The 27,859-nt window shown below is 46.9% G+C and overlaps 1 protein-coding gene across 6 annotated transcripts in view; it reads right to left on the reverse strand.

The window, feature by feature from the left end:
* Positions 1 to 27,859, reverse strand: part of LOC309523367 (far upstream element-binding protein 3-like) — a 388,935-nt gene that overhangs the window by 257,239 nt on the left and 103,837 nt on the right. For 5 of the 6 annotated variants that reach the window (XM_082207141.1, XM_082207142.1, XM_082207138.1 and 2 more), the window contains exon 3: positions 25,599 to 25,632. In XM_082207141.1, the coding sequence (XP_082063267.1) occupies positions 25,599 to 25,632 (34 nt within the window). The remainder of the gene's footprint in view (positions 1 to 25,598; positions 25,633 to 27,859) is intronic. The other variant, XM_082207139.1, reaches the window with a different exon arrangement.

Below are 27,859 nucleotides of genomic sequence, written 5' to 3' on the forward strand. Positions count from 1 at the left end.
TGTGAGGAGGGAGTGGCATCAGCATGGATGTTGAAGTCCCCCAATACCAATAAGTTAGGGAACTCCAAGGCCCAGCCGGCCACTGCCTCCAGTAGGCCTGACAGGGTGGCTGCTGGTGCGCTAGGATAAAATTTGTAGGAGAAAATTGAACTTGATAGGGCTTAATCTAACTGACTTTGAAAATTCTGACCCCAAATATACTTGGGAAATTATCAGGAAGAATTTTACAGAAAAAAGTGTTGTTTCCACTCTTGAGGTTGCAAAGCACAGCACTTGCTCTCCTCTCTATTTAAATCTCCCTTTGTGTAGAGATTTTCAAAAGGGATACATGACAAATCTGAAGAATCATGAATTGTGCAGGCTGTTTATGTTAGCCAGATTTAATATGTTTCCCTCGATGATAGTAAGAGGAAGATATTTAGCTCTCCCAGAATCAGAGCGCCTCTGCAAATGTAGTAAACAGGAACCTGATACTTTGGAGCATATTTTCTTTTCCTGTGATTTTGGCATTTATGCCAGAAGACAATTACTAGAGGACTTGCAACTCAACAGGCTCAATTCTATGCTACCAACGGTTCAGGACCTGCTCTCTGACAGGAATGATCAAATTACTTTAATAGTGGCTGGATTTTTGAGTTTTCTACATGCTGTCCATGTAGAAAGACTGGGCCATTATAAAGAGATTTAGTGGTTCTTAATTGATCGGTATGTGGTAGTGTTGTATTGTATTATTTATGCAAATTGATTTTCTCTGGAGTTAAAGATCTGACTGCGACAAACCTTGTTATGTTGAGCTCATATTTGCCACATTTTGCATATGGTGTCTGTTTGATAATGTGTGGTTTGCTATGCCTAATAAAGGATACTGGTATTTAAAAGGACAAATATTGAAGGGACAAATGCAGACAATACCAATAAGAAAGAAAAGTGGGGAGGCATCTAAGAAAAGTGATAAGGAGCTTAGGGATGAGCTGAGAGTTAAAAAGGGCATGTATAAGAAATGGAAGGATAAATCACAAAGGAGGAGTATACGTGAGTAGCCAACAGTTGCAGGAGGAAAATCAGGCTGGCTAAAGCTCAGGATGAGTTCAGGCTTGCAAGAGAAGTTAAAAATAATAAAGGTTTCTTTGGCTATGTCCGAAGTAAGAGGAAGAACAAGCAAGTGGTAGGTCCTCTGTGTGGGGAAGATGGAGAAATGCTATTGGGTGACAGAGAAAAGGTGGAACTGCTCGACACCTACTTTGCCTGTCTTCAGCCAAGAGGAAAGCGGTGCCCAGCCTGCGGATAACAGAATAAATGATGTAAGGAGGGAGCTGCAGCCCAAGATAGGAAAAGAGGTAGTAATGGAACACCTAGCTACTTTAAATTAATTCTCCAGGGCCTGATGAACTGCATCCAAGGATACTAAAGGGGCTTGTGGATGTAATTTCAGAGCCTTTGTCTATGATCTTTGAGAAGTCTTGGAGAACAGGCGAGGTCCCTACAGACTGGAGAAGGGCTAATGTTGTCTCCATCTTCAAAAAGGAAGACCCAGGTAACTACCAACCAGTGAGCTTGAAATCCTAGAACAGATAACACTGGGCAACAATTTTTTACTTTTTGTATGTTGTCTAGATTTCTACAATTGATTTAGGGTATTTTTGCACTGCTGAATCAGGAAATGGCATCCGTTTCTCTCCATCAGGTCAGGTTTTTGTACTATGTTGATTTGAAAAAAAATCAGATCTTGTGACAAAATCGATAACATTTTTGTGACATTATCAGCTGATTTTTGTCAACACGTATCATCCTAAATATGTTTTTAAGAGAAAAAAATGTTTTTCCAACAACATATATTGATTACCTGATAGAAACATCGATTTCTGTAAACTGAATGGTGGGCATTGATAAAGGTAAGTACACGCAAATTGCATGTTGCTTCACCATTTTTCAAACTTCAGGGCTTGAACTTCCGTTTCTTGGAACTTCTGGAATGCTCAGCGGCAGGGAGGTCTCTCTTCAGAGTCCATCAGTATAGTCAGCCATCATGACTGCGTCCCAGCGACCCTGAGACCTGGTCTCCATCTCTTTCATGTCCTGATGGAATCTCTCCCCCTGCTCGTCACTCATTGAACCCAGGTTCTCAGGAAACCGGTCCATATGTGAAAATAGGTAGTGCATCTTGACGCTCATGTTGCAGCCCAGGTTTCTGAAAGCAGTCAGCATGTTGTTGACAAGTTCTGCGTAGTTTCTGGCCTTACTGTTGCCAAGAAAGTTCTTCACTAACAGAACAAATGCCTTCCACGCTTCCAGTTCCATTCCGTTCATTGAGTTTCCGAACTCTGGATCTCTGATGAGCTGACGGATCTGAGGACCGTCAAAAATGCCAGCTTTCAACTTCTCCATGGTCAATCCTGGAAAAGCCTGGCACAAGTAAGTGAAGCAGTCACCATCCTTGTCCAGAGCCTTGGTGAAATGCTTGATTAAGCCGAGCTTGATGTGCAGCGGTGGGAAGAGTATTCTGTCTCTATCCACCAGAGGGTCGTTGATGGCGTTCCTTTTTCTGCAAGGCACCAATTCCTCCCGCACAGGCCAGTCCTTCGTGTAATGCTGAGCACGGTCCCTACTATCCCACATGCACAGAAAACATGGGTACTTGGTGAAGCCAGACTGTTGTCCCAACAAAAAGTTCACCATCTTCAGGTCAACACAAATAAACCACTTATGCTGATCATAGCCAATTTTCTCCAGCACATACTTCACCGCTTCATAGTTCTCCTTCAGTGTACTTGAGTGAGCCAGGGGTATAGATGCAAACTGGTTGCCGTTGTGTAGCAGAACACATTTCAGTGATCGCTTGCTGCTGTCAATGAACAGTCTCCAATCTTTGGGTTTGTACTGTGGCACTCCAAGCTTGAGCAGAAGCTGCGCAATATCTGCACAGTACACCAAGTCCTTCTCTTCCGAGAAAAAACGGAGGTACTCTTGATGCCTGTTGCGAAGAAGCTGATGCGACCACTGTCAGAGAAGAGGTTTTTTTCCTTCAATCTGGATGCCAACAGTTCAGCAGAGTCCTTTGACAAGCTGAGGTCGCGAACTAGATCATTCAACTCCTTTTAGAAAAATGGATGTGGAGTATCATTGTGATGACCTGGGAATCTGATTCAGAGGCTGAACCGGAGGAACCCCAGCCTGCACAAGAGTCCCCACCTCCAGGGCCGGCTGAGCTGGGGCGGGGCCTTGGATCTGAAGCGCCTGCACCTGTGCCGGATCCTCAGGAGCAGGCACCAGGTGATTCCACTCTAGCTCCGGAGGTGATTAAGTACACAGTGCCTACACTGCCAGAGGAAGGTGAGTCTCCCCCTGGGTCCAGTAACTCCCCAGCCTCTCCTGAACTGCAAAGGCTTAGGGCAGAGAGGCGGAGGGAACTGGTTTCTCCCAGGAGGAGTGCTCGCCTTAAGGCCAGGAGAGGCGGGTCTCCTGGGGGCCGGGACCGCCCCTGGCCTCAGAGAAGATAAAGGCCAGTCAGCCCGGTCCCCGGTTGTGGGAGCAACGTCGTTGAGTACCTGCTCTTGCCTGGACCCAGACCTGACCTTCCAGTGTTCCTGTCCCCGCCCGGCTTCCTGCTTCGGACCTCGCCCCGCTCCTTGTGAACTGTTTCCAGACCAGTGACCCAGGACCGGACTTTGACTACGCCAACGGTAACCTTCCCCCCGGGACCAGCACAATCATCTTCAAGAACCACTTCTTCTTCTTCGTGTCCTTCAACACTGGAGGCATCTCCGTCACTAATGTCAGGAAGTTCTCCGAAGATAGGCACTGGAATTTCATCACAATGAGCTACAGGACGACGTGTTGATTGAAGATCAGGATACTTGAGGCTGCTCCGGTTCTTTCTGTTGATCCCAGTCACATCAACAGCGCAGAAGTAGCAGTCAGTGACATGGTTTGTCGGCTCCCTCCAAACCATGGGAATTCCAAAGTTCAGACTCCTCTTGCCATTGGTCCACCCACCTAGAGTCTCGGTGCACGCCTTGCACACCATGTGTGGCACCCAAGCTTTATCCTGGTCACCAAGTTTAATACCAAAATAACTTTATGCTTTGCCGCACCAATTTATGGAAGATTTCGAGGTTTTATGACTTCAAACTGATCCCTTTCGACATAATCACCCAGAACTATCGGACCTGAATACTTCTTGTCATTAAAATAATCATTTCCAATCAAAACAATTATTCGACATTGGCATTTTACCCCCACCAACTTCTTCTAAAATGCTCCACACAAGCGTACATGTGAACAAAAACGTAAAAAAACCGACATGTGGCCATAGCTCAAAAACTTGACCTGATTGAGCAAAATCAATGTGATTTTTGGATTCAGCGCATCAGATTCGTCCTAAATCATCTGAAAAAACTCTGTGATTACTGAGACCCAGCATGGGTTTCTCAAAAATAAGTCATGCCAGACCAATCTGATTTCTTTTTTTGATGGAATTGCAAACTTGGTGGATCAGGGAAATGCTGTGGACATTGTGTATCTTGATTTCAGTAAGACTTTTGACGAAGTCCCCCATGATATTCTCGTGAGGAAGCTGGTAAAATGTGGGTTGTACGAGGTTACTGTTAGGTGGAATTGTTAGGTGGTTGACTGACCGAACCCAAAGAGTACTCATTAATGGTTCCTCGCCATCCTGAAAAGTGATAACTGTGGTGCCACAGGGTTCTGTCCTGGGCCCATTGTTGTTCAATTTCTTTATAAAGGACTTGGACGAGGGAATTGAGGGGATGCTCATCAAATTTGCAGATGACACCAAACTGGGAGAGGTAGCTAATGCCGCAGAAGGCACAATCAGAATTCAAAATGACCTCAACAGATTGGAGAACTGGGTCCAGGCCAACAAAATGAATTTCAATAGGGACAAATGTAAGGTTCTGCATTTAGACAGGAAGAACCAGGTGAACAAATATAGGATGGGAGACACCTGGCTTACTAGCAGTACATGTGAAAAGGATCTAGGGGTCTTGGTGGACCACAAGCTTAACATGAGTCAACAGTGTGATGCAGCAGCAAAGAAAGGGAATGCTGGTCTAGGCTGCATCAACAGAAGTATAGTGTCCAAATCAAGGGAAGTAATAGTACCACTCTATTCTGCTTTGGTCAGACCACACCTGGAATACTGTGTCCAATTCTGGGCACCACATTTTAAGAAGCTTGTTGACAAGCTGGAATATGTGCAGAGGAGGGCAACTAGGATGATCAAGGGTCTAGAAACTAAGCCTTACAAGGAGCGCTTGAAGGAGCTGGGTATGTTTAGCCTGGAAAAGAGGCTGAGAGTAGATATGATAGCCATATTCAAATATCTTAAGAGCTGTCACATGGAAAAGGGAGCATGCTTGTTTTCTCCTGCTCTGGAGGAGGGTAGGACTCGAACCGATGACTTCAAGTTACAAGAAAGGAGATTCCGACTAAACATCTGAAAAACTTTGACAGTAAGAGATGTTCAGCAGTGGAACAGACTCCCATGAGAGGTGGTGGACTCTCCTTTCTTGGAGGTTTTAAAGCAGAGGCTGTATGGCCATCTGTCATGGATGCTTTAGCTGAGATTCCTGCATTGCGGGGGGTTGGACTAGATGATCCTTGGGTCGCTTCCAGCTCTAAGATTCTATGATTCTCAGTTCAATTTTACCAGATCTTGTATTTTCACTGTCACTATGCTTTATGTTCTTAACCCACCCAGGGATCATGAACAGATGAAAGGTAGGATAGAAACGGAATAAATAGTTATTTCAATACATTAAAAAGAATATTTTAAAAGTGAAACAAGCTTAAAGCACCCTTGGAGGCAGCCCTACCCGCACTGCAGGCAGAGAAACTTGGTAGGGATTAGGAGCTTGTGCAGCCTTCATTAATACCACACTGTGATGTGCAGTGAAGGGTGGGCAAGAAAGGTCATTCAGAGGCTGGTAGGAACACAGGAAGCTGCTTGGGCTGAGTGATATCTGGTTTTCAACATTGTGTTACATCAGCAGCTAAACACTGCGATATACTGGGACTTCCGGGTTAGCGCCATCGCCGAATGGCGGACTCCCTCCGAGCTCCGGAGGGAGTCGGCTCGGCAGGGGTCGGGTCCTACCGCGCCGGCGACGCGGGGACCCTTAAAAACCACGGGAACGGATCCCGTGGACATGGTGACTCGGCTGGCACCGTTATCGCCCTCCCGGCTCGTGAAGGAGCCTTTTTAAAGGCTACGGATCGGGCGCCGGGGAGTGGCGTGGTGCTTTGAGTCCTCCGCTTCCCCTGCCGGGCGCAGCCGCATGCCATCCGGCGGAGAGCGCTGGCTTCTTCCAAAGGAAATTCGGACAATTAACAACAACCCGTGAGTAATTGGGCAACCGGGTATAAAAGGAGGAAAAAAGAAAATTTTTTCCGGATCTGGCACGAGCGGGAGGGGATCCAAAAAGGAAGTCAGTCCCCTCCCTGATTGTAAACATGCTAAAACAAGGACTGAGAAACCAAGATCGATTTAGAAGTTTATTGATGACAAAAATTACTAACTCCACGATGTGAATTATAAGAACTGTGCTGGAGGAGAAGAGTCGAGGGTGAGAGGAAAAAGGCAACCCCCCCCCCCTGGGAACCGGGGCGATTCGGAGAACCTGGCGAAGAGAGATGGAGAATTTGACAGCTGTCAAAGGAGCTGTCAAAGCTGGAAAATATAAAGAGGACTTTGCTACAAGTTTTTTGCTGGTTAATTTTGTTACAATTTGATATAAATATGGATATAAACTGTCGGGAAAAAGAAACAACAATTTGACTTTTGGACTAGAGGATATAAAGTTATTGCAATCCCCCTAGAGGGGTTTCGGGACATTACAAGTGTCGTATGTGGAAAACTACTCTGGGATGTGCATAGGTCTTATCTCCTGGGAAAGCTGCAGAACTGAAATATTATTTTGTCTACAGAGGTGACCATAATACAATAGAATCTTCTATTGAAGCAAGAAAGGAACTGGACGTAAGTCTTTGTCCCTGAATAACAAACCTCTGTAGAGACACTAAGTTTTGAAACAAGAATGTTTTGACAGCTGAACAAGACAGAAACCTGAGAAAACAAGAAATAAAAGAGTGAATGACTAAATACGACACGGAAAGAACAACGGGAGGAGCAACAAAAGATTAAGGAAAATTAAAGGCCTCTATTAGACTGGATTTATGAAGTTAAATATTATTAAAACAACCAAATCTGAAGAAACCGGCAAGATGGACTGAGAATTTGGCTGTGGACTTAAGATCTCCAGGCCGACAACATATAGACAAATGGACATGGGGAATCAAAACCGGGGAAGGGAGGGGGAATCCTAGAATCCAAAGGCTTTGTAACCAATTTTTTTGAACTTTTCTATATATTTTATCTTATATCCTTTATAACTTTGATCCTATATGTTTTCGTTTTTTCTTTTTTTAGAAAGGGGGAACTCGTGGAAGGAATGAGAGCTGATCTTGGGGGGAAAATTTAGTTTTATTATAAGACGAGGAGTGATGTTAAGATTGTGTAAATTTAAATTGGTTTATGAGTAAAATATATTAGGCTTAAATTTGGGGATGAGAACTTGTGGAACCAACTTAGGGAAAGGGGAATACAGTCGGGAGGGGAAGGAGGAAGTCCCAGAAAGAAGGCTATGAAAAGAAGGGTCTAAACTAGTCTCTCTTTTTCTTTTTCTTCTTTATCTTTTTTATCTTTTCTATTCTGTTATTATTGGAAATTTTAATAAATATGATTATAAAAAAAAAAATAAACACTGCGATATACTGATATATCACGATGTCTGAAATAAGGATGGAGCTGTGTCGGGGCATTGGTTGGCTTCACAGTTTTTCCCCACATCGTGTTTTTTGCATAGAACATACACCACGGTTTGCAATATATTGCCAGGTCAAAAAGTATGGAATTGTTATCACAATATGGACTTCAAACCTGTTTGGGGTGAGATATCACCCAGACCTAGAAGCTGCCTGATACTTACTGAATCCATCTAGTTAAGTATTGTCTGCAGTGACTGACAGCAGCTCTCTGGGGTTTTAGACAGAAGGCTTTTCCAAGCCACACTGTGAGATGCCAGCAAGGATTGAAACTGGGACCTTCTGCATACAAAGCTGATCTACAACTGAGCCACAGACCTTCCCCAAAGGATCCATGGTGCAGTGCTAAAGCATTCACCTTCCATGCAGAAAATACCAAGTTCAATCCCTGGTGTCTCCAGGTCGGGCTGGGAGAGAGTCCCTGCCTGAAACCCTGGAGAGCTGCTGCCAGTCAGAGTACGCAATACTGAGCTAGATGGACCAATGTTCTGATTCAATATAAGGCAGCTTCCTAACACTCCTTTGTACTAATTTTCATGAATCATAGAATTGTAGAGTTGGAAGGTATTAGGGGTCAATTTCATTCCTTCTCAGAACACAGGTGTTCAAGGCAGGATAGTGAGATCACCGCACATACAGACACATAGGAAATGAGTGTCGGGTCTATAAAAGCAGCTTTGCTTTTGCTGTGCATTGACTCTCCAGGATGGACTCATGACTGTCTGCTGGGATTCAAGTGTATGGACCACAGCCAGGGCTCTGACTGCTGCTAATGGACTCCTGTATATAACTATAACAGTTTAACATCTTAATTTGCCTGACGGTAGGTCTGTCTGAAGATGAGTTGTCCTGTGATTTATCACTACTCCAACCTGGGAAGCTGTGTGCCGGGCCTGATCAATCAAGTAGCTGTTGTTTTTATGGAAATTGGCACACCATAACAATTCCAGCAGAAGGAACCTCAAGGGTCATGTAGTCCAACCCCCTGCAATGCAGGAATCACAACTAAAGCATCCATGACAGATAGCCATCAAAGCTCTGCTTTTAAAAATCTCCAATGAAGAGGAGACCACCTTCTGAGGGCACCAGTTCCACTGCTGAACTGCTCCTACTGTCAGAAAGTTCTTCCTTTAAAAAAAAAAATTAATTAATATTTTTATTAAATACAAATTAGAAAACATGCATATTCACAACAAAAGAAAATACAAAAAAAAAGGAAATACATCTAACCAAGGAAAATAAATTAAGAGAATATTTTGTCTTAGCAATCAAAATTCTTGCCGCTGTTGTCGCGTATAGAAATAAATTAGTTTTATCTTTTGGGATATCTTTATCTAGAATTACTAATAGATATGCCTCTGCCTTTTTTGTGTGTGATGTCTTTATCAATTTTTTTATTTCATCATGGATCATGTCCCAAAAGGTTTTAATCTTTGAGCAAGTCCACCACATGTGGTATAACGTACCTTTTGTTCCGTTACATTTCCAACATTTGTCGTTGTTCCTTTTATTTATTTTTGACAATCTGTCAGGGGTTAGGTACCATCTGTGGTGAATTTTCCTGAAATTCTCCCTTAATAAATCACACGCAGTAAAATTTTTGTTTTCCTCCCAAAAAGTTTTCCATCTTTCCAGATCGCTCATATCCCAAATCGTGCTCCCATTTTAACATGTTTTCCCCTTTTGTCTCTTGTTCTAAGGTGGTTTTCATTAATAATCTATACATTTTTGCAAGTATTTTTTGATCGCTTTGCAATATTTCCTTTTCTAATTTTGAGGTTTTATTTTCACACACCCCCTTTTTATGTCTTTTTCATATGTTGCTTTTAATTGATAATATTGTAACCACTTTATTCCAGATGTTTGTAATTGTTCGTAAGTTTTTAATTTAATATTTCCGCCTGCATCCTCTAATATTTCCCTATATGTTGGCCAAGTCTCTTTTACATTACTCGTTAATGTTGTGGTTGCTTCCACTGGCGAAACCCATTGGGGAGTTTTCTCAATAATTTTTCCTTTTGTTCTTTCCCAGACATCCAATAGAGCCTTTCTTACTATGTGATTTGTAAATTTTTTATGTTGTTCTTTTTTGTCATAGAATAAATAGCCGTGCCAGCCGTATATTTTGTCCCAGCCCTCTAGTGTTAGGACTTCATTATCTTTTAATAATATCCATTTTTTTATCCAACACCAACACGCTGCCTCAAAATACTTTCTTAAATCTGGCACTGCGAATCCTCCACTTTCCTTTGGGCCCGTCATTACTTCTAATTTCATCCTTGCCTTTCCCCCCTGCCATATAAAATTTGCAAGATCTCTTTGCCAGCTTATAAAATATTTAGTTCCTATTACAATTGGAATCATTTGGAATAAAAATAGAATTTTGGGGAGTATCATCATTTTAATCATAGATATTCTTCCTCCTAATGATAGTTTTAGTTTCCCCCATTTATCCATACTTCCTTTAATTTCTTTCCATTTTTTTATATAATTATCCTTAAATAAATTTGTATTTTTATTTGTAATCCATATCCCTAAGTAGTTCACTTTATTTTCTATTTTTAGTCCTGTTGTTTCCTCTAATTCCTTTTTCCCTTTCTCGCCTATATTTTTAGTTATCAATTTCAATTTATCTTTGTTCAATTTGAATCCTGCTACTTCGCCAAATTCTTTCATTCTTTCGAATGCTTTTTAAATGCTTTCTTTTGGTGTTTCGGTTGTAATGATCACATCGTCTGCAAATGCTCTTACTTTGTACCACTGTGTACCAAGACATATGCCCTTTATTTCTTCGTCCTTCTCAGAGCTATTAATAGGGTTTCTAATATTTTTATAAATAGGAGTGGGGATAAAGGACATCCCTGTCGTGTCCCTCTCTCGATGTCGAATTCTTCTGTAATTTCGTTGTTTAGGATTAATTTGGCTCTTTTTTTTGTAATTGCTTGAATTCCATTCATAAATCTTTTACCTAAATTTAAACTTTCACAGCTTTTGATCATAAATTTTCAAGAGACACTGTCAAATGCCTTTTCAGCGTCTACCAAAAGCATTGAAATTTCTTTACTTGGGTTCATTTCGGCATATTCTATTAAGTCTATAATTATTCTAGTGTTGTCCTTTATTTCTCTGGCTGGCAAAAATCCTGCCTGATCTTTTTAAATTACCCTTTTTAGCAGAGTTTTCATTCTATTTGCAAGAACTCCAGTAAATATTTTATAGTCTATATTCAGTAATAGTCTATATTCCTCCTCCTGTCTTTATATGTAAATGACAGTCCCTCTGGGAATTCCCATTTAAACCTTATTTTGTTTTTCTTTAGCGCTGATGTCATGAATCTATAATTGTCCCTCCTCCTCAACAAGCGTGTTGGGATCTCTCTCATAAATTCTACATAGCTCCCTTCTATGCAGAGTGGGTCTGTCCTGCCTTTCAATAGTAGTTTATCTCTAAGCAGTCTTGAATTTAAAAACATCAAACAGTCTCCAGGTCCTTTCCTTGTTTTGGTCTTGTCCACCTTTATTCTAAATATTTTTTCAATATCCAATATCATCTCTTGTTCTTGAACCCCCAGCCATTCTGCTATTGCCTTTGTCAATTTTGTCAATATGTCTTCATCTTGATTTTCCTTGACACCGCGCACGCGAAGAATCATTTCTTTTTGTTTCATCTGTAAGATGGCCAAGGAATCCCAAGTGTCTTCCTGTATCTTCTTCAGTTCATCTATTTCTTCTTTATTTTTTTCTTGGTGTCTTTTCATTTCTCTTTGTTCTTGCAAGCTTTTTTTCATACTTTTGTCCTGCTTCTGTACTTTTATTTTGCTCTCCTGGACTGTTTGATCTAAATTTTGGTGTTTTACTGTCAGTTGGTTCACTTGGGTTGAGAGGTCCATTATCACTTTGGAATTCTTTTCTATTTTCGCCCCCATACTTTCCATCTTCCCGTCAAGCATTCTTATATTTCCGTCCAGAGCTGTTATTTTTTCTCCTAGATTTTTCTCCATTCTTTCCATTGCTGTTAATATTTCTTTCATGTCCATGTTATTTTCACTTTCTGCTTGTGCTGGTCCTGGGGGGAGGTTACTGAGAGGCGTGGTCAGAGTCCGGTCTTGGGCTGAGGGTCTGGAGACTGTCCACCAAGGGCGAAGCGGGGTCCAAAGCAAGAAGCCGGGCGTGGTCGGGAACTTTGGAAGAACAGGTCTGGGTGCTGGCAGAAACAGGTTTCCAACGACGTTGCTCCCGCAACCTGGGACTGGGCTAACTGGCCTTTATTTCCTCTGAGGCTAGGGGCAGTCACTGTTTCCTCCTTCAGTTTCCTTCCTTCCCTGTGTTTCTTTCTAAGAGGTCTTTAGAATCTCCTCTTTATCTCCTCTTTCTATCTTTGTTCTCAGTAATCTCCGTCAATGGTGGAGGGCCCCCGTGACTCAGCAATCGCCCTCCTGGGCTGACTGGCCTTTATTTCCTCTGAGGCCACGGGCGGTCCCGGCCCCCAGGAGACCCACCTCTCCTGGCCTTAAGGCGAGCACTCCTCCTGGGAGAAACCAGTTCCCTCCGCCTCTCTGCCCTAAGCCTCTGCAGTTCAGGAGAGGCTGGGGAGTTACTGGACCAAGGGGGAGACTCACCTTCCTCTGGCAGGGCCGGGAGAGGCGCACCTGTAGGCACTGTGTCCTTAATCACCTCCTTAGCTAGAGTGGAATCACCTGGTGTCTGCTCCTGAGGATCCGGCACAGGTGCAGGCGCTTCAGATCCAAGGCCCCGCCCCAGCTCAGCCGGCCCTGGAGGCGGGGACTCTTGTGCAGGCTGGGGTTCCTCCGGTTCAGCCTCTGAATCGGATTCCCAGGCCATCACACCATCCCCCCTCCCAGGCCCCCCCTCAACCGAGGGTCCGGACCCGGCTTGTTGGGGTACGCCGCATGGAAATCACGGAGGCAGGCAGGCGCATGGACGTTGGCTGCTGGTTCCCAGGAACGATCCTCAGGTCCATACCCCTTCCAGTCTGAGATACTGCAGCTTCCCCCTGTGGTATCGGTAGTCCAGAATGCGTTCCACCTCGTACTCGGGCTCCCCCTGAGCCCAAACTGCCTGCGGTCGTGGTTGGTTCAGGTGGAACTCGTCGGGCGGGGCCACCGGACTCAGAAGGGACCTGTGGAATACCGGGTGAACCTTCAGGGTTGCGGGCAACCGGAGATGGAATGCCACAGGCGAGACCTGGTCCACGATGGGAAACGGGCTGGTAAAGCGGGCGTCCAGCCTCCGCGAAGGTCGAGAGGGGTGGAGGTGAGGAGTGGAGAGCCATACCAGGTCACCGACGTGGAGTTCTGGCCCCACCTGGCGGTGGCGGTCGGCCTGGGCCTTGTACGCCTCCTTGGCCTGGCGCAGTTGCTCCATCAATAGTTGTTGCTGAGACTGGAGCTCCTGAAGCCACTCTGTCACCGCAGGGACTGCGGATGCCGGCAGCACATCCGGGAACAACCGCGGATGATAACCGTAACTGGCCTGGAATGGGGTTTGCTGGGTGGGCGCGTTCACCGCGTTGTTGTGGGCGAACTCCGCCAACGCTAGGTGGTCGACCCAGTCATCCTGCTGGTAGCTGCAGTAACACCGGAGGTACTGCTCCAGCACCAAGGGTCCAAGATGGCGACGAAGTAAGACGCGCTTGCTGGAGCTCCCCTCCCTTTTCCAAGTTCCTGCTGTAAGTTACTCCGTTTCTATTTTTCTCTGGAAGTTGGCACGATAATGTTTTGATGATAACACCAGGAACTCACCCTGTGGAAGCTTGCAAACCCAGCACCATAAATCTCCTTAATGAGCTTCACTAACAACCTGATTAGCTGTAACTTGGGCAGCCACCGGCTGCGTTTCCCTGGCCTTCCACCAGCTCTTGCTTAACCTTTGAAGGACTCTTAGATAACTGAGCCGCTCAAGGGGTTTAGCATGACGAATCTAAAACGTGGCCGTACCTCTTCTGGGGAAGACCATTCCTTTAATGCCTCAGAACCTATGTCTAAGGTTTCGAAGCCTACTGGGCTGGATTCACCACTTAGAGCCTTCTATCTCATCACTGGAGGAGTTTTTTTGCAATCTTGTGCCTCCTTCACCTGTTACTTCCAAACAGTTAGATTGCCTACATGATCCTGCAATGACTCCAAACAACCTTTTAAACACCTCCAAGCAGGTAGACTGTCCATATGATCCCGCAACGACTTCAAATACTCCCTTGCCAGGAGACAAATCGCTGCTGGATATGACCTCCAGCCCAGATGGCCTCTCTCCCTACCCCGACCCTCATCGTAAATCTTTATGTGATATAGTACGATCAGCGGAGCTGAGGACTTTGCAGAAATATTGCCTGCACTTGGCTGACGAAATAAAGGTGCTATCAGCTTCCATCAATATGTTAGAGGGAAAACTAAATGCCTTCACCAAAACCCCTGTCTCGATTTTGAATCCGCCATTAAAGCACCAGGGACCTGATAATCATAAGGCACAGAGCCCAAGTAGGGGGCAGCAGCTAGTAAACCTCCAACTCACCCCTAACAATATATGCCTGAACATCGCTCACTCCTGCTTCCCCTATTATGCCTGGAGAAATTGTAAAGCTGCTGTGACCTCATTGCGAATGTTGACCAGGTCCTACTTGGCCCAGGGTGGTCTCCTATCATTAGAATGGCTGCCAGAGACTCCAAAATTTAAGCGCTTGTTGCTCAAGTTCGACTCGCCCAGGCTTCCTGCACTTTTGAGCAAACTTCGAAATCGTCTCAACTGGTTTGGAATCTTTCCACAAAGATGCTTCTTTAACAACTGTAGGGGCATTATTGGGAAAATCCCAAACTCAGCAAACTTGGTTAGCCGGCCTACAAGGAGGACTGAGGATCATGACCGGAATTCGCAGCAACGGACCCTTCCTATGAACCCCTCCCCACGATTTACTAGCCGACCATCCCACCGGCAAGAAGGGACTGCCTTAAGGGGTAGTTTTGACGGGTCCAGCTTTGGCCACTATAGATGCTTCTAAGGATTGGCAGACACAAGCCTATGTGGACCCCCCTGCAGCGATAACAATCTCCAATCCTCAAAATGGCTGCATTCCTTGTGCTGATACTATGACGATGCAAGAGACACTGGGAGATCCAGTAGCCCTTTGGACAAAAACTGAGGCAGTGGCAAGGCTAAACAAGCTACTGGAAGCTAACCGAAAAGGATGTCTTTCTTCTGCCTTACATAGTGCTTTTCCATCAACAAGCCTCGATCCTCAAGGCACGACTCCTGCAACTACAGAGCTTACGGCAAACGACGAGTCTATGGACTTGTCGGTTAGTAACACCCCCTCGTATCAAGATTTTCTCTTACAGCGATCTATAAATTCACCCCAGCCACTGGCTGCTCCTGTGACATGTGACAACCTGAACCTGAAATGCAAACAATCAAAAATCACTGTTTTTTTTCACCCTACTGCCCCTTCACGCAGCATGCTCCCCCATTTGGATTCTCCAGGATTAACCACGCATGAGAAATCATGACTTGAGGGAAACACAAAGCGGCCTCTTACATTACTATCATGGAATGTGGCTGGTATTAAATCCAAACTGACAGATCCATCATTTGTTGCTTATATAAATGGCAGCCACATCCTTCTATTCCAAGAGTCATGGGCCTGTGAGGACTTCTATCTAACAGGATACAAGGGCTTCTACCTGAATGCCACGCAGAACTCGTTATCACATGGTAGACCGCAAGGAGGCTTGACTACTTTTGTTTCCTTAGCCATAAATGTCCAGGTGGAAAAAATCGACATCCAGTCGTCACTCATGCTGATTATAAAGTTGCGAACAGCAGAGGAAACGATAGTAGTGATCAATATCTACTTATGTCCAATTTATAAGAGAAATTTGGTTGATTTGAGATGGCAGGAAATCCAAGCGACATTGGAAACGCTTTTTGATAAATACCCCGAAGCCACTTTTCTGTTGGTGGGAGATTTTAATGGACGCCTGTCACACACTGACCAAATCTTATTCTCTAAATTTAGCAAGTACCCTTCCTCATCTCTTATGACTACACATCTTTTACCAAGGAAATTCAAAGATAACAGCCACTTACGCAGGTTTCAAATGCAGGCAAACCTTGCTGGCTCTCAATTTCCTTCTGTTAAATGGGGCAGTCAGCTCGGACTACCCTGCCGAATTCACTTATTGGTCAGGTTCACATGCATCCACTATTGATTTTGTATGGATATCTCCTGACCTTACCCCAAAAATATCCAGCTTTAAGGTGGCTTCAAGATTGGAGAGTGATCACTTCCCTCTAGAAATTTCCTTGACTCTGGCTGACGAACTTGATAGGCACTCCTTTGTGCACCTATCAAATGATCACCTGGAGATAAGACCTACAGCCCTTAAATGGACCTCCAATTCGGCTCAGCAGTTGAACGAACTTCTCTGGTCTGATCAGCTCCAAATAAAAAGGGCTTCCCTTATGCAGGCGGATGAGCCTCTCCCAATGTATGACGATCTAGTAGAACTTCTAAAACCAACACTAGGTCGGTCCCCCACAAAGCATGGTAAACAGTTTTTCCACAAAAAATGGTTCAATGAGGAATGCAAAAACTTCAAGAATCATCTGTATAATGAATGGTTGGCATACAGAGAATCAAATGACCCCATGCCAAATAACCGTCTTATCACCCTCAGGAGAAGTTATAAAGCCCTACTAAAGGAAAAGAAGCTCGAGGCAGAAAGAAACAATTGCAACAACCTTTTGATAGCTGCAGAGAACAGAAATCCAGCCTCTTTTTGGCAGTTAATTTGCAGATACCTGGGTAGGCCGCTTGCAAGAATAGAACCCCACATCTCAGCGGACACTTGGGAAAGATACTTCGCCGATCTGTATGCAGCTCATGATGCCTGCGGAGATACGGTGGAGCCGGAAGCACTGCCCGATTGGGACCCAGTTACATGCCCTGAAGTTGAAACTCTCATAGATTGATTTAAAGCAGGCAAGGCCCCCGGTGATGACCTTATATCCATTGATGCCATCAAAGCAAATAAAGATTGGTGGATCCCACTTTTAGCAGCACTTTACACGTATATAAACAAAACAGCAAAATTTCCCTCAAGCTGGAGCTCGGCGTTGATTGTATTAATACATAAGAAAGGCCCACGTACAGAGCCGAGCAACTTTAGGCCAATCAGCTTGCTAAATGTCATTGGGAAGATTTACTCGGGGTACCTGCTAAACAAACTATCGAAATGGATGGAGGACGACAATATCATTGCTGATGAACAGGCGGGTTTTCGCCCTGGAAGATCTACTACAGACCAAATATTAACCTTGAATCACCTGGCGGAGAAGTATGCCGGCAAAGCCCCAAAGGTTCTTCATGTGGCTTTTATTGACCTTAAGCAGGCATTTGATCGAATCTCTAGAAAGCAGCTATGGACAAAACTGGCTGCTACAAAGATTGATCGTCGTCTCCTTCATCTGATTATCAGCCTCCATACAAACACCTTCCTGAGAATCAGGCTAGACAATAAAGGCCTAGTCTCCAACCCTGTTACCACCAATAGAGGGGTAAGACAGGGTTGTCTATTGGCCCCAGCATTGTTTAACTTTTACATTAACTCACTGGTGACTCACATGGCCAATGATGCTTTCCACCACCCCACTACCCCAAATTAGCAGGCCGATCTCTGAATGTTCTTCTGTATGCGGATGACGTCGCACTTCTTGCCAGATCCCCTATTGGACTGAGGAGAATGTTGCAAGCTCTACATGAATACTGTGATCAGCATGAGCTCCAACCCAACTATGCTAAGACCAAGATCATGGTCTTCTCTGCCCGACCAAGACTCCATCGATGGTCGATGAACGGGATCCCCTTAGAGCAGGTTAACTGCTTTAAATATCTGGGACAAGTAATACGGTCAAATAGGTCTTTTCTGGCCCATAGAGACTATATAACAACAAACACATCTAAAGCAGCCATCCAGATTAGATCCTTATATGCCAAGAATCAGGCTCAATCAGTGAAGATAGCTTTGAGACTCTTTCAAATGAAAGTCCTCCCCTCCCCCTTCTTTTGGTGGGCATCTCTTTAGGCTCCCGTAGGGATTTTTTGAAATTGGATTCTATCCAAACGCGATTCCTTAGAGCCATCCTTTGGATTCCCCCCTCGGTAGCGGGTGCGGTTATGAGATTAGAGGTCGGCTGGCAAGCTCTACGGCATGTGGCCTTGAAGACGAAGCTCTGGCTATGGCTCAAGCTTTGTTTTAAACCAGTGGATATTGCCCCCTTGATATTGAGGGACGATTTCCAATCATCGTAGGAAAGGGAGGTCACTAACGAGGTTCAATCCTGCGGATTGTCTCACCTTTACTTTGAGTCTATGACGTACAATCAAGCTAGAGCTGTGATCTCCCGGAGACTGAGTGACATTGCCAGACAAGAGGACATAGCCCAGGTAAAACCAGGGATGTTCCTAGGGGACCAGATTTATCGGACCATACCAGCCCCCTACCTTGCAGAAATTCACTATGTGGAATACCGTAGACTTCTTACAGCGGCTAGATTAAATGTCCTTGACTCTGCGATATTGTGGGGAAGGTACAGGGGAGTACCATACGCCCAGAGAACCTGTCATTGTGCCATGGGTATGGTTGAGTCCACCGAACACATTCTCTTGACTTGCCCTTCTTATGAAGAGCTTAGACATAATTTTATAGACCCACTCCTATGTCAATCTAGCTTCCTATCCAGAGAAAACCAGGTTTTCCACCTGCTGAATAACGTCACTAGAGCTATACCTTCCTTGGTGGCCAAATTTCTTTTTTTTAGCTTTTAAGCGTCGCAAGATTATAATTTACTGTATTGATATGGGGCTATCTGTTTAGCCCATTTTAGTGTTGGCTAAGTTCTAAAATTTTCCTGGAGCTTTTAACTGTGTATTGACAAATGTACTTTTTTTTTCTGACTGACGGTCGAATAAAAGGTTGATGATGATGCTCCAGCACCGCGTTCGCCCGTTCCGTCTGGCCATCGGTCTGTGGGAGGTAGGCTGATGATAGACAGACCTCTGTCCCGAGGGTCTGGGGCAATGCTCGCCAGAAACGGGATGTGAACTGAACGCCCTGGTCGGACACGACATGCTCAGGTAGGCCATGCAGGCGGAAGACATGCTGAAGGTATAGCTGAGCGGTTTCCTTAGCTGTGGGTATGGATGGGCAGGGGACACAGTGCACCATCTTAGTGAAATGGTCGGAGAAAACTAGGAGGCAGGTACAGCCACGAGACGGGGGTAAGTCCACCACAAAGTCCAGCGAAACCGTGTGCCAAGGACGTGGTGGGACTGGCAACGGCTGAAGTAGGCCGGGGGGTCGTCCGGCAGGACCCTTGGCCCGCCGGCAGACGTCACAACCAGCGATGTAGCGAGCCACGTCAGCCTTCAAGCGGGGCCACCAAAACTCGCGGCTTACCAGATGGGTGGTCCGATACTGCCCGAAGTGTCCCGCTGCTGGGGCATCATGGGTCATCCGGAGAACTTCAGCCCGCAGTGGCCCTGGCAGGATGTACAGGTGACCGTGGTGCAGCAGAAGGCCCTGGTGCAAGACCAGCCCCGGATACTGAGGGCATGACCCTTCGGCCAGTTCCCGGAGTCGTTCCTGGGCCCAAGCATCGTCCCGCTGCTGTTCCCGCACCAGAGCCAGCAGTGGCTCAGCCTCCTGAGTAGCCAGAAACGTGGCCGATGGTAAAATCGTTGTTGGTACTGCTTGCTGTACCGTGTCTGCGATGTCTTCGGGTTTCCAGGACAGGGCATCCGCCTTCTGATTTTGGGAGCTGGGGATATAGCGGACCCGGAACTGGAACCGGGAGAAGAACAACGGCCACCGGATCTGCCTTTGGTTCAACTTGCAGGTGGTCTGGAGGTACTCCAGGTTCCGGTGGTCGGTTCTCAGCTCCACCGGGTGTCGGGCCCCCTCAAGTTGGTGGCGCCAGACCTCAAAGGCCACCTTGATGGCCAGTAGTTCCCGCTCCCACACAGTAGTTACGCTCCACCGGAAGGAGCTGGCGGGAATAGAAGGCGCAGGGTAACAGTGGCGCATCAGGTCCGTGCTGCTGGGACAAGACGGCACCGAGAGCCGTGCTGGAGGCGTCGGTCTCTACGACAAAGGGTCGAGAGGGATCAGGATGTTGCAAGATCGGCGCCCTCTGGAAACAGGCTTTCAACCCCTGAAACGCTTCCTCTGCCTCCTTGTCCCAGGAAAATGAAGGTCCGGTAATAGTTGGCGAACCCTAGGAATCGCTGTAGGTCCTTGCGGTTCCGAGGTGCCGCCCATTCCCGGACCGCTGCCGCCTTCCCAGGATCCATCTGCACCCCATCTGGAGACAGTCGGTGACCAAGGAAGTCCACTGACGGCTGATGGAACTCGCACTTGCTGAGCTTCGCATACAGGCGGTGCTCCCGCAGGCGCTGCAGCACGGTCCGGACATGACCCTTGTGGTGAGCCGGGTCACGGGAGAAAATCAGAATGTCATCTAAGTACACCACCACGTATTTGTCTAGCAAGTCCTGGAACACGTGGTTGATGTACCGTTGGAACACAGCAGGCGCGTTGCACAATCCAAAAGGCATGACCAGGTATTCGAACTGCCCATACCGGGTCCCGAATGCTGTCTTCCACTCATCCCCGGCTCGGATCCGAATTAAATTGTAGGCCCCCCGGAGGTCTAGCTTGGTGAACACCTGTGCCCCTTGCACCCGCTCCAGCAACACCGAGATAAGGGGCAAGGGGTACCGGTCTGGGATAGTAATCTTGTTCAGGGCCCGGTAGTCATGGCAAAGACAAAGCTCCCCACACTTCTTAACGAAGAGCACTGGAGCAGCGGTAGGCAAGGTGGAATGCCGAATGAACCCATGCTTCAGGTTCTTGCGAAGGAAGTACTGCAAAGCTTTGCGCTCCGGCTCCGTAAGAGAGTATAGGCGACTCACAGGCAGGGGCACCCCGGGCTGGAGGTCTATGCCGCAGTCGAAAGACCGATGGGGTGGCAGCTGGTCTGCCCCCCGTTCCTCGAACACGTCTTGGTAGTCCTGGTAAACCGCAGGGAGCATTGATGCAGCCTCCTCAGTGGTTGTGGCTGCTAGCATATCGGACCGAGCATGAGGACACGGGTCTGGGAAGTGCACAGTCCGATTGACCCAGTCAATCTGAACATTGTGAGACTCCAGCCAATCCATCCCGAGCACCAGGGGAAACCGGGGCATGGTAGCGATGTCCAAAGTTCGCACCTCCCGGTGCTGCTGGTGACACAAAACCAAGGGCTGTGTCTCCTGAGTAATGGCGCCTGAGCACAGGAGCCGCCCGTCAATTGCCTCCACCTGTACCGGTTCCGACTTATCCTGGAGTGGCACCTGATGATGGGCGGCAAAGGCAGAGTCCATATACGAGCGGCTTGCCCCTGAATCCACCAGAGCATGGGTGAGAATCCAGGGCCCGCCAGGGGGGTATGGGCGCACCGGAACCATGAGGTGTCATAATTCCACTGGTGTGGGCCCCTCTTGCATGGTTTGGGACCCCAGGTATCCAGGGCCTTCAGCTACTGGGGTTGGCGGTTTCCCTGCGGCCGGCATCTTCTCGGGACAGGATCGGGCATAATGTCCACTCCCACCGCAGTAGAGACACATGTTCCCCTCCCGACGCCACGTCTTCTCCGAGGGGGAGAGGCGAAGTCGTGCTGCCCCGAGCTGCATCGGCTCGTCCGGCAACTCGGCTGTGGCCGTGGACCTGCTGGGCAGGCCTGGAGCCAGGAGCCGGGAGTGCTGGCTGTCCCTTGGCCTGGCGACAGTCCTCCAGCCGGTCGTCTATCTGCAGGCTCCGCTGAATGAGGGCGTCCAGAGTTGTGGGGTGATCCATCGTGGCCAGCTGGTCGAGTATCTCATCCGACAGTCCCTCAAGATACTGGTCCCAAAGTGCAGAGTCATTCCAAGACAAGTCCTGCGCCAACAGCCGAAATTCTGTGGCATAGGCGGCGGCTGTGGACTTGCCCTGTCTCAACCGACGAATCGCCCAATTGGCTTGGCTCCCCTTCAGAGGGTTGCCAAACGCAGTCTCCAAGTGGTTACAAAACCCCTCATAGTCTGCCGGAGCAGTGGCAAGGCCCACTTGGCCACCTGGTCCTTTAACAAACTGATCAAGAAGTGCACCTTGGTGCGATCATCAGGAAAATTCCGGGCTCGACCCTGAATATACAGCTTGGTGTGGGCGAGGAAAATGGGAAAGCTGGCTGGGGACCCATCAAATTTCTCTGGCAGGGCCACTGGGTACTTGCCAGAATCTGGGGTGTCAGCCCCAGGAGCCGGTAATGCGTCCAACTGCTGTTGAAGTGCCATAACCGCATTGCTTAGCTGCTGAACGGTGTGGGTCAAGGCCTGGTTCTCCTGGGCCAATGCCACCAACGCAGCTGCCTGATCGGCCATGGCTTCTGGCTCTTCCCGAACGCACTCCAACAAAGGGGGAGTGCGGGTGTGACGGGAGCAAACTGTGCTGGTCCCGGGGGGAGGTTACCGTGAGGCGTGGTCAGAGTCCGGTCCTGGGTCGAGGGTCTGGAGACTGTCCACCAAGGGCGAAGCGGGGTCCAAAGCAAGAAGCCGGGCGTGGTCGGGAACTTTGGAAGAACAGGTCTGGGTGCTGGCAGAAACAGGTTTCCAACGACGTTGCTCCCGCAACCTGGGACTGGGCTAACTGGCCTTTATTTCCTCTGAGGCTAGGGGCAGTCACTGTTTCCTCCTTCAGTTTCCTTCCTTCCCTGTGTTTCTTTCTCAGAGGTCTTTAGAATCTCCTCTTTATCTCCTCTTCCTATCTTTGTTCTCAGTAATCTCCGTCAATGGTGGAGGGCCCCCGTGACTCAGCAATCGCCCTCCACACCTCTCTATCTCCTCTCTCACACAGGTATATCAGTTTTCTCAAGTTATTTTTCCTCAGCGGGTCTGTTTTTTAGTCATTTATTTTCGCTACAGTTTTTAGTCCATTATAAAGCCCTCCAGTAGTTTACTCTTCTAGTTTCTTCTAATTTCTAGTTTCTGTCCGCTTATTTTTGCTCAGTCTGGTGTATCTAGCCATGCTTTTCTTAAAACACCTTGTGCAATTATTAACAGAGGGTTTTCACGTGAGAAGTACGGCCCCTTCTCTGTTGTCTGTTCAGTTCTGTAGTTCCTTTCACAAACTGTTTCTTCCTGCCTCCCCCTCCCTCCACTGAACAGGCAGAGGTTTTTCAATTGTTTTCTTTCAATTTTATTTTACGGGGAGGCATTTGCTTTTAACAGTCTCCTTTTTATAAGAGAGTTCAGCACTGCTGTGCCGGGGAATTGGGGCGTTTGTACCAGAGAGTGGTTTTGCCTCTTTGCGCAAAGGTCTTCCCCACGTCTTTCTATATCAGTTTTCTTTGTTCTATAATATTGGGAAACCTCTTCTTTTGAGCTGCCTTAGGCTTCCGCCCTCAGGTCCCCCCCCCCCGAGGTCAAGGTGACTTACGCCTAGTCCCTCGTTTCTCTCTCTCTGGCACCAGGTCCGCCTTGATATTGCAGGAGTGCGGATCTCCACCCGTCTCTCTGGTGTGCTGCTCTGGAAGTCCTCCAGAAAGTTCTTCCTACAGTTTAGTTTCAGCTTTTGTGAGATTTTGGGTGTGTTTTTTCACCTTTACTGATACAGTACTTGGGTTTTTCTGAGTGTTTTAGAAGTTGAATTAAAACACAGTGATGAAAGACAGGGGGGGGGACGTGCAGCATGGCACCCTACCCAGTCATAAGCTGTTGCTTCCTTCTCAGTGCCCTCCAGTTGGAGGACAGTTAAGAAGGATGCAACAGTTGTGCACCCTGGCCCCTGCAAGCCCAGCACTGCTTTTGTGAGCGTGCTGTGAACTGTTGAATCCTTCTCACAATGCCCTCCAACTGATGGAGTGGCTGAGAAGGATGCAACAGACATGTGCCCTGACCCCTGCGAGCAGTGCCATAGCATGCCTGTTGCATCCTTGTCAGCTGTAAGAATGTCACAGCAACTCACAGCGCCCTCACTGCAAGCCAGCACCACTCGCAAACGCAGTGCTGGGCTCGCAGGAGCCAGGGCACACACCTGCTTGCGGTGCCCCGCGAGCCCAGCCTCGTTTATATGAGTCTTGCAAAGTGTTGCTGCACTTGCAGGGTGCCATGCGTGTTCCCCACTTTGCAGCAGTGGGCAGGGGTTGCTCCGGTGGTGATCCCAACCCATGGCCTTGCCCCCACGGTGTGCCCTGCACACATATGCCTCAGACGCAGGTGGGGAATGGTCCACCGCTGACTGAGAGTAGAGGAAATCTAATAAATGGGTATCAAGTGGCTCCCCGAACCCCCTCCCAATTCTTTCATCATAACACTAGACAGGCCTCTGTGTGGAGGGAATTCACCAATTACTAATAACATATATAAATGAATGCTTGAGAGCTGCAGATTTTCCCTCAAACACAGAGTGAATTGAACATTGTTCTCTTCTCACTTTTATCTTTTTACCATGTGAACCTGAACAGTAAGGATGTCTGTACTGGATGCTCCAAGCTTAGACTGTGGCTTCAGCAAGCCATTTTTGTGTTTCTATACAAATAATTTAGAAACTTTTTGAAACTAAGTTGTACTGTCTGTCTTTTCTTGCTGCTGTGTTTAAAAGCACATGAATCTGACCTTTGAGGAGAGTATAAGTAAACTATTTTCAAATTACCAAACGTGTGGCCTCTTTCTAGCCTAAGGGAAGTGGGTAGCTTAGGAAGTGACTTAGGAGGAGATATTTTAACAGTATAACAGCCTTTATTTCAACGTGATTTTAAATCTCTGCAGGGGCTCTCACCAATGAGTACTTGCCCCAAACCTAAATCTAGACATCCAGGAATTCTTTTATTTTACCTTGTTCTATTTTCCCCTTTAACCAAAATGCCAAAAACCAACAGCAGAGCCTCAAGCTTAATCTTTGAAAGCATCTCCAGGGAGGACAGGTGATGTCTCTTGGCCTCAAACCTGCAAAAGCTGCTGCCAGTTACAGAAGGCAATACTGAGCTAGATAGACTAAGCTGTCATTAATTTGCACATTCAGCAACAGTTAATTGGAGTATTTGCTTCAGGGCCAATGCACCTTTCCTTATGTCTAGGACATTGGAGGTGAGTTACTATAAAATACATTTGCACTCAGATTTTGTGTGGTTTTCAGGCAATTGGGATTCAGGCGTTTTGCAAGGAGGTGATTGCAGGAGCTTGCAATCAGCAGTGAGAGAACAGCAAGGTGGTGGGAAGAACAAAGCTAAAGGATTCTGTATTTGTACATAGTCTGTATATTTTTCAATAAACACTATCAAGTATTCAGACGCTTCTGTTACTGTGCTCAGCTGGCACAAGGATTTTGTCATTCCAAGTTTTTCGTGGGAGTTTCCCAAATTCCATTTGGCTACCCTAAGCAGCTCTGTGGATCTTAGCTCAAGACACAATGTTTAATTAAATGCAGACCTTCCTTTATGTGCTACCCATGCCATACATGCCCCTCACTCCTTTCCCAAGACATGCAATATCTAGAAATGCAAGCAAATAAGTTCAGCATGGAAGGGGTTTGAGGGGTGCACATGTGGGAAGATGAGAAAGTGAGTCTATGCAGTTCTGCCACATTCTCAACCTCTGACTCTGTCAGTATAGATGGCAGATGAATAAATGATTAGAAGTGATCAATAAAAGATAAAACATAGCCCACTGCTTACCTTTGATGTTCCAGGGCCCCTAACTGGTTACCTACTGTGTCAGAGAAGAGAGAGGGGGGGGGGGGAAATCAAAGCATCAGCACAGATAAAATAACTTCATCTTTATAGCAGGAAAAGAAATACGTTCTTACCATTTTCATCGGGAGGGAGGGGGAAAGAGAGGGGGAATAAAGGAGAAACAGCACTAAAGAACAGCAGCTTGGGTTCAATAGCTAAAATGAATGGGTTACATGGGAGGAAAAGCAGGTGATTTATTGATCAACAGAAGCTGAGAAGTGAAGTGTCTAGCTGAATGCAGGATAGGAAAATGATCTGTTTTGCCATCATGCTGTGAACAGCAAGGCGGGGGGGGGGTGTCTGTCTCGGGATCCCAAAATCCTTAGTAAAGTACAGCCTGTCCCACTGCCAACCTCCCCAAATTAAACCTGATGTAAAATAAAGGAGATGAAGCAGATTGGTACAACATTTAAAAGGGGGGAGGAAAGAAGTCACAATACACAAAATATCTGGAGGGGATATTTAGTCTAATCAAAAGCACTAAGAGGAGAGAGAAATTGAAGAGGGGGGCAGGAGGCTTGCAACATAGTTCCCTGAGTCTCTCTTAACTGTGCTCCATGGAGCCAATTTCCCCAAAGACCTGTTAAAGGAATAGGGCTGTTAAAGAACCTTGCACCCTCATCAAGTTTTATGGCCTCTTACATTTCTACTCAGTATGACCAGGTGATGAGCTATTTACAACGTTGTCAGGGGGGGGGGCATCTTCTACACAGACCAATCAGAAAGCTTATGTTAGTTATCATCAGTGTTAGAAATTCCCCAGGCACAGTTCCAAAAAGAAAGCCAAATCTCTTTTAGAAGGAGATTAAATGATGATTTATTAGATGATAAAAAATTTGTTGAAAAAGCATAAAAGACCCTGATGGATTATTTTGAAATAAACAGTGAAGGGGAAACAAAATTACAGATGGTCTGGGACACAAGCAAGGCTGTAATGAGAGGACTCTTTATACAACAAAACTTGTTTAAAAGGAAATTGAGAGAGAAAAAGAAAAAAGAAATATTAGAAGAAATTATGAAAAAGAAACAGCTGCCAAACAAGGCAAATAAAGAGGCAGTAAAACAGGCAATTAAAACATTACAAACCCAATAGCCTGAGCTTCCTCCGACCCCAGCCCCCAGAACGGGTCCGGGAGCGATGGCGAGGTTGCGCTCAACCTCGCCATCGCTCCCGGAGCTTGCTGCTATCCGAAGCCCGGGGAGCGTGGTGCTGTAGTCTGCTGCGCACCCCGGGCTTAGGGCAGCTATCCGCAAGCCTGCGGGCGCCCGACGGTGCTGCGCTCCCGGACTTCGGGCTGCAAGCACCTATCCGCAAGCCTGCAGAGCCCGGCAGGAACTCCCACCGGGCGCCGCAGGCTTGCAGATAGCTACCCTAAGCCCGGGGTGCACAGTGCCGCGCTCCCCGGGCTGCAAGCAGCTATCCGCAAGCCTTCGGAGCCCGCGAGAGTTCCCGCTGGGCTCCGCAGGCTTGCGGATAGCTTCCTGAAGCCTGGAGAGTGAGAGGGGTCGGTGTGCACCGACCCCTCTCGCTCTCCAGGCTTCAGCGAAAGCCTGCATTCGCCCCATAGGACGCACACACATTTCCCCTTCATTTTTGGAGTGGAAAAAAGTGCGTCCTATAGGGTGAAAAATACGGTAGCTTATAAACTGAGATTCTAACACTGAGTACAATTTATTACCTGCTCTTCACCCTAAGGTCCCAGGGCAGCTGACAACACTTATAATACACATTAATGTAAAAACACAATATTGGTCTGTGAGCGGATAATGGAGGACGACAGAGACTGCTCGCTCTGCGCAGCCTGATTGCTGTGAGGGTCTGGGAAGTGTGCTCAGGCAAATCAGCTTCTCAGAACAGCCTGAAGGAATAGTTCAGGTCCCGAAGGGTCCGGCGGTATCAAAGGACACTCTCTAGGATCTCCCAAAGCTCCAGAGGGAGCTGAGGGAGATCTGAGATTGAGCTCAGACATAAGGTGCAATCGAGACTCACAGCAAACTGCCTCTAGTGCCTCCATTGAAGCAAAGGAATTCGGACCAATTTGACAAGGTAATAAAAAACAACCTAAATTAGCAGCAATAAAACAATTAGATCCACACCAGGGTGTCAGGGAATTGGAGGCTGAGAAGGAGATGAGGGGGGAGAAGAGAGGCACTTACAGAGAGCCTAAGTCTTTAATCAGCAGCTATTCTTCCTTGTCAGAGGA

This window comes from Podarcis vaucheri, assembly GCF_965113315.1.
Source record: "Podarcis vaucheri genome assembly, chromosome: W".
In the NCBI taxonomy this organism is placed as follows: domain Eukaryota; kingdom Metazoa; phylum Chordata; class Lepidosauria; order Squamata; family Lacertidae; genus Podarcis; species Podarcis vaucheri.